We start from the raw sequence: 6900 nt of genomic DNA, 5'->3' as shown, positions 1-6900 counted from the left end.
CTGCTGCACCACGTGGTCCCTGTATCTGATCATCCTTGACTAAGACTTTCGTGTTTGTCTTGATATCATATATGTTGACAGTGTGCTCGTATCTATCTGTAATCACAACTTTGTCGCTGCTCTTTATGTAAGTACTAGCGCTAGTTTTTAGAGGATATATCTTGTTTGGAAAGTTAACACTAAAATCATGCTCCTCTCCTGTCAATGATACAATACGAACAGGTTTAGGTTCATCATAAGTCCCTACTACAAACTGTCTATCATCTTTCAAACATATTGAGTAATATTTCGTTTTCACTTTACATGTCCTTCTTGCAGTTATTTCATTAAATTTACTAACATGTAGAAATACTATATAATAATCAATACCATTTTGTTATCGCTACTTCCTCCTCAGATACTACAACAACAGATAATAGTTTGTAAGGAAGCTGATATGATCCTACTTTCTCCAGCTGCTCATTGTACAATAAACATTTCTTGTTTTTGTTATCAACAGCCACCAGTCTACCATCAGGTAGAAAATCTATGCCTGTATAGAACGGGTTTTCGATATCATCTCCCGTCTTTTCCAAATCAACAGAAGAAACTGGTGTTAACTTCCTCGTCATGTCAACACAATCTTCCTGGCAATTTGACTTTAATTGTAATTGTCCTGGAACATATTCAGTAATTGGGAAAGGTGGCAGTTTTAATGTTTCGTCAAATTGAAAAGAAATGTTCACCTTCTCTAAGTTCTGACATTCCTCCTTGATGTTTTTGCAGAGAGCATTGACTTCACTCTCCAGTTTATGTTCTGCTACATATTTCTGTACTGAAGTTCCATTTTTTAAAATATTTTCAATCGTCTCTAAGCACGATGTTACATCAGCCAAATGTTTCTCATTTTGTGTTTGCTTCATTGTCAGATTTTGTAATGTTTCTTTCTGCAGAGTTTCAGCTCTTTTGTTAAAGGAATCTTCTAGATCGGCAAACATTTCCATTACTTCGTCTCGCATTCGTCTTATCTTTACTTGTATTTCTTTTATATCTTGAGCAAGTTGATCTTGTGAAGAGCGAATATGTCTCGCAACGATCTCAGCAGCTTCCTTAGCTTCCTTCAATTTGTCCCCAAAGATAGAAATTGACGAGGTTATTTTTCCGGTAATCTTCTCAATTTCTACAACGCTGTGACATTTTCTGTGATTAACAATAGCACATTTACTACAGCAGAGCTTCTTTTCATCTTCACAGAAAAATTCAAAAGAATGTTGATGTTGATCACATAGATCTAAGGCCTTCATTTTAAACGAAAAACGTGCAACATCAGCTTCTTTCACGCTCACCAATTTATGATTTTTCAAGATGGCGAGCACGTTGTGTACATTTGAACAATCATTGCATTGGAATTCATTACAAGTTGAACAAAACTTGTCAGCTACAGTTTGCTTATCCTTACTTAAACATGGTTGACACAAGTTTTCCTTCACACGACCAGGAACTTCATCATCATCTCCTTTTTTACTTCCACTATCCGCCATTTTGTGTTACGATTATATTGTCCCTTTTTAGATATTACATATATAAATGTACATGTACATATATTTAAATTCAGCGATTTCACAAACTTAGATATTTCAATGAAACAAGTCAGGGTTTTAAACTGATTAACTAAATAAAATGTTCATGTTGGCCGTAATATATTGTTCCGATCCAAACGTTATCTGTCGAATGTCTACAGACAATAGATCAACTTGGAACGCGGAAGTAAATTTTCCATGAGTGCAGTTTACATTATTGGATCTTACCATTGTGATAGTATGGATTGTGCAAGTTATTCAATTTTTACTTTTTCACGATTTAAAGCCAAAGTCAAATAAGCGTTGCTTTTCAAGTTTGTAATTTACTACAAAACAATATGACCGGGTACATAAAAAAGTAGTACATGTATATTTCCCAAATAAATGAAGTTTTAGGAAACCGGAAATACTTCAGTCCATCTAATATAATGAGCATTAAGTATGCTAAATAATAGTTTAATTCTGAAAGATCATTTGTTATTTTGTGACTTGCAACATTACTTTGCCAATTTTTGATTTGTTAATACCAGAGAAAATGTTTATATTTATATAGAAGTAAACAATCATAAAACAAATTTAAAAATGACTGCATTGAAGGGGAAGTAGTGTTTTAAACATGTTTTTTTTCTTCAATTTACTGAAAGAAACAGACATTGTTTGTTCTTGGCACCGGACACTGCCCGTCGCACCACTATGTTTAGACGCTTATAATTCCTCTTTAGTTTTCCTTTAATTTTAAGCGTATACAATGAAAGTTTGTTAATGCGTTTTAAATATGTATATCGTATTAAGCCAGTAGCAATATTTGCGTCGTATGAATCGTGGAATCTGTCTGGCTAAGTACCAGTTTCAATCAACTGACAATCTATAAACAGGTCAAATATCCATTTCATGAAGAAAAATAAAACACAGTATGAAATTGAACTGTTATTTATTTTTCTTTTTTATTTATTTTTTTTTTTTGAAAAATTATATGCGTGATATGGTTGCACAATATGTGTATGAATAAACATATTTTGCACTTTCCGCAACTATTTTTTTATAGCAAACGATTGATAATGATCAGCAATGATCAGCAAATAAAACTTTTGATTTTGATTGCAGTAGGATATAGGCAATGCTCACTGTTTCATTCACCTCATCAATGCTATAGTTTCAACACCGCTACCATAACCTCGTTCTTTTACTAGTACTGTTATTGTGAGAATATCTACAGCTAACATTTCTAGAAGTAACACTGCTACAACTATCACTGTCACTATATCTACAGCTAAGATTACCCCCACTAACACTATCACTTCTATCAATGTCACAATATCTACAGCTAAGATAACCCCAACTAACACTACCACATCTATCATTGTCATAGTCTCTACATGTAACATTATCACCACTAACACTACCACAACTATTACGGTCATAGTATCTAGATCTAACATTGGATGCGTGCCAAATAACTTAGCTTTATGCTGAAAAAGAAATAATACATTCAAATTTATCTTATAGATACATGAATTATAAACGTTTGCCCAGAAACATATTAGGGAAAGCCAAAATATCTTTATTCCATGTCTTGTAGTGTCAGAAAACGTTTCTAAAATCATGTCCTATATTAGTCGATGTATGGACAAGAACACTAGGACTGAGCTATTTTTCTCAAGGGGATAAATATAAGAAATATCGACACTCCTATATGTCAATATTGATGTTTTCAAATTCAGAAAGCAATTGAAAGCTGTAAGATATGTGATTTTCCCTTTGAGTGATTACGAGTTAGATCGATCACGGTTTATAACTGTTCACTTTGATATCTCAGTCGGCAGACCCTGGAACGGTATTCCGAGGGTACCGGGTTTAAGTCTCGGTTAGGTTGCTCATCATTTGCACCCTCTTACATTTGACGCCAAACGGGGGACCGTGAATGCATATAGCTCATAGTTTAATTAGCATTTCCCTGTAACTGTGAAAAATTCGGGGACAAATTTCAATATAACGAGAGAGTATGTCACGGTTCAAAACTGTGCAATATTTAGGGAAGAAGAGGTGTAAACGGCCGGATAGATCAGACGATAGAGCCGTTGAACAGTACACCGTGGGTCTTGGGCTCGAGTTCCGACAAGGCTGCACATTTGTCTCGCCCTGTCACATATGACAGTATCTCAATTTGTAAAATACATAAAATAACGTTTAGTAACAGTAAGTTGTGTTTAAGGAAGATATGCTACCTCAATGATAAATATCATATCGATGATATTAGTACATTGTCAGGTAAATGTGTCGAATAGATTTATACAGCTTTATATTTGGAACAATTCTTTTCATGTTTCCGGTATTGACAATATATCAAAAATAAAAAATAAATTACCGATAGCACGAAGCTTAATTCGGCTGCACTAATGTGCTGGTGTAATACTTTATTTTGATCTCGTTGAAATTGATCATTCTTAATTAAAACGGATTTGATCAGATATTTTAGTGATAAATATTTATTTATTTATTGAAGTGTACCAGGAGCTAATAACAATTTGCCAATCCATCATCAATAATTAATAATGGAGAACTATATGGCACCTCTTGTAGTGAACTATTACATGTATATAACATTGCAGAATAATGTATATTTATGTTTTCCGCTTCAAAGGGAGTCGCCTGTTATTATTACTGACTGTCTTCTACTGTTATTAATGTTAAAGAGATATCACACTAGTAAATGAGCATTAACTTAAGGATTTTACAACAGCCGTGTTATATTTCAATGCCACGTTTCTATACTGATCAGGGGAAGTTACCGCTACGAGAAGTATATTGTATCAGCAACGGTTACTTTTCCTTAGCAGTACAGAGGTGAGAGCCGAAAATATCTGGTATAAGATAAGAAACAGTTAACTTTATACCTGTATTTAGGGTTAAATAGAAATGTTGAGTATCCTGAGAAAATAATTAATTGAATAAATTAAAGTGCAGAACTTTGATAACCTAAAACATACCTTTATTGGGTTCATATTGCGACAATGTAAAACTATCGGTTTAAAAGCTCGGACATATATCAATTTAATAATAATTTCACCCATTTATATACCATAAAATGACTGCTTCTTGTATGTCAATAAATGTCTGTCATTTATGTTCTATGAAATGCCTCCCATTTTATATAAGTCATATTTGCATAGCAACTTTAATTTAAAGCGTGTCAGAAAAGTAAAGTAAAATATCCATAAAATAGTTCCAATACAATATTCTCTCATCTCCTACATTGTCCTTTTGAATAATAGATTAAATTATTTAATTAATATGAAGCACATTTGTTTGTGATGAATGAAAGATGTTTGAAATTTTACTTGCGTATAAAATGGAATGGTTTTTAATTTAGACCCTCTTGAACAGTGGTGAAATTTTACTTTCATAAATTTACGATCTCAAAATCACGAATTCAATATCATTATTTTCTTTTCTCGAGAATTCGTAATGTTGAAATCATGAATTTGTCAAGTTGATATTGTGACACTCAAAACGTAAAATCGTGCAGTTAATTTCATGAAGTTGAAATCGTAATATCGTGTTGTTGTTAACGTATATTTGTGAAGATGAGAACGTAAATTCAAGAGGTAATTAATTACGCTATTAAGAAATATTTTGAAAGTTTTGAGCGTTTAAAAAACAATCTGAATTGAAAAATCATTGATTAGCTGATTGATTTGACCTTAAACATATTTAACATTTCTTTTTTAAATCTGCGTGAAATTCAAATATAAAACACAAATACTACAACTACGGTTAGTTATTTTTATTTAAACCCAAAGAGCATGATATAAGATAATTATATAATAAGGCACAGTAAATATATATCTTATAATAAAAATGAAGCCTGAAGCTAAAAAACTGATGTAAACTTTATCTTATCAACTTTCTTGTTATTAATCCTGGACCTGCTTTATTTTTGTAAAGGATTCGCATTTTTTTAAGTTTGGTACAGTCCATTTGAAGAGAACAGAATTTCAATATTGGAATGGAAAAAAGGTCGTCAGACAGCTCAAATGTACACGCTGGCTTGGTTGTATACTGGTGCCAAAGGCAAATCACTTTCTGGTCAGGCATAACACATACTTTGGCCACTTTTTCCCCAGAATATTATTTTATTTGAATGTCGTTTTTGTTATGAATAGCTAAGCTACCTAAGTGCTAGACCATGAGTAAAATCCAATGATCTATTCATCATATGTAATCGATAAATTGTTGTTTCATTCTTAAATAACTTTGCATGAGTGTGTAAATATTCTATGTGAATAGAAGATTGTGTTACTAACATGATATTTTGAATTTCTGTCAGATATGTAAGTGATAAATATGTATTCATTTTAATCAAGTATGCAAGAAGGTAATAACAATTTGCCAAACCATCAGCAATAACTGATAATGGACAGCTGTATGGTACCTCCGTAGTGAACTTGTAGTTAAAATTGTATTGCAGAATAATGTACATCTATGTTTTTTTCCGCTATCAAAGGCAGTCGCCTACTATTATGAAAGTGACTGCCTTCTACTGTTATTAATGTTTAAAAGATATCACACTACTTAAAACACACCTAACTCTCTTAGAATGAACATTTACTTAAGGTTTTTACAACAGTCATGCTATATGTCTATGTTTCATAAAGTTGGACCGTGCGTCCAGTCATTTTTCTCACTTCATTGGGAAGAGGCCTTAGTCACTGAATTTAAGGAAAGTTTATCGCTAAAATTGTTAATTTGGGAAGTAAAAAAGCAGATTTATGTTTTTGGAAAAACTGCATGATTTTAAAGAAATTGGCTACGCCATTCGTGAGAATGCTGTCTTTAAAGCTAACTCAATTAAATAAAATTTCATCGTAAACACAAACAAATATCCTCTATATAATTAATAAATTGTAGTATAACATACCGATAAATTTTTAATGGATAACGATATTCTTTCATTTCTCTAAGAAGCAAAACAATGGCAGTGTTCAGATCCTTGTAACGTAAGTACATTTTTCTCACCATTTTAAATTTTCAAGTAAAGTTTAATTGACTATAATTTCAAAAGATTTACTGTTATAATGGTGATTGACCATAAACTGATATTAGAAAATGTTTAGGATAAAATATATATGCCTTAAGTATAAAAATCTGGAAACAGAGTGATCCCTTGGAAAAGACCTCCCAAATTGAACGTTACAGATAAACAGAACATAATGTCACTTTACGGGTAATTATATAAGCCCTATTTTATTTAGAATTTTAAACTTCAAGAAGGGTGAAATATGTATGATATTTAGACAAAGCAATGCAATCAAGATATAAAATACAAGTACTATAATTTCAG

General features: G+C 32.1%; 1 protein-coding gene across 1 annotated transcript; it reads right to left on the bottom strand.

Moving 5' to 3' along the window:
* Window positions 1–362: 362 nt before the first annotated feature.
* Window positions 363–1520, bottom strand: LOC132716933 (E3 ubiquitin-protein ligase TRIM39-like). The gene has a single exon (XM_060700276.1). It carries the CDS (start codon window positions 1518–1520, stop codon window positions 363–365), a length of 1158 nt encoding a protein of 385 aa, XP_060556259.1.
* Between the last annotated feature and the right edge of the window lie 5380 nt (window positions 1521–6900).

This window comes from Ruditapes philippinarum, unplaced genomic scaffold (assembly GCF_026571515.1).
Source record: "Ruditapes philippinarum isolate M1 unplaced genomic scaffold, ASM2657151v2 ctg6010_1_1_1_1, whole genome shotgun sequence".
Taxonomy (NCBI): Eukaryota; Metazoa; Mollusca; class Bivalvia; order Venerida; family Veneridae; genus Ruditapes; species Ruditapes philippinarum.
Note: the sequence above shows the minus strand (reverse complement) of the source record. Positions and strands in the feature narration are given on the sequence as shown.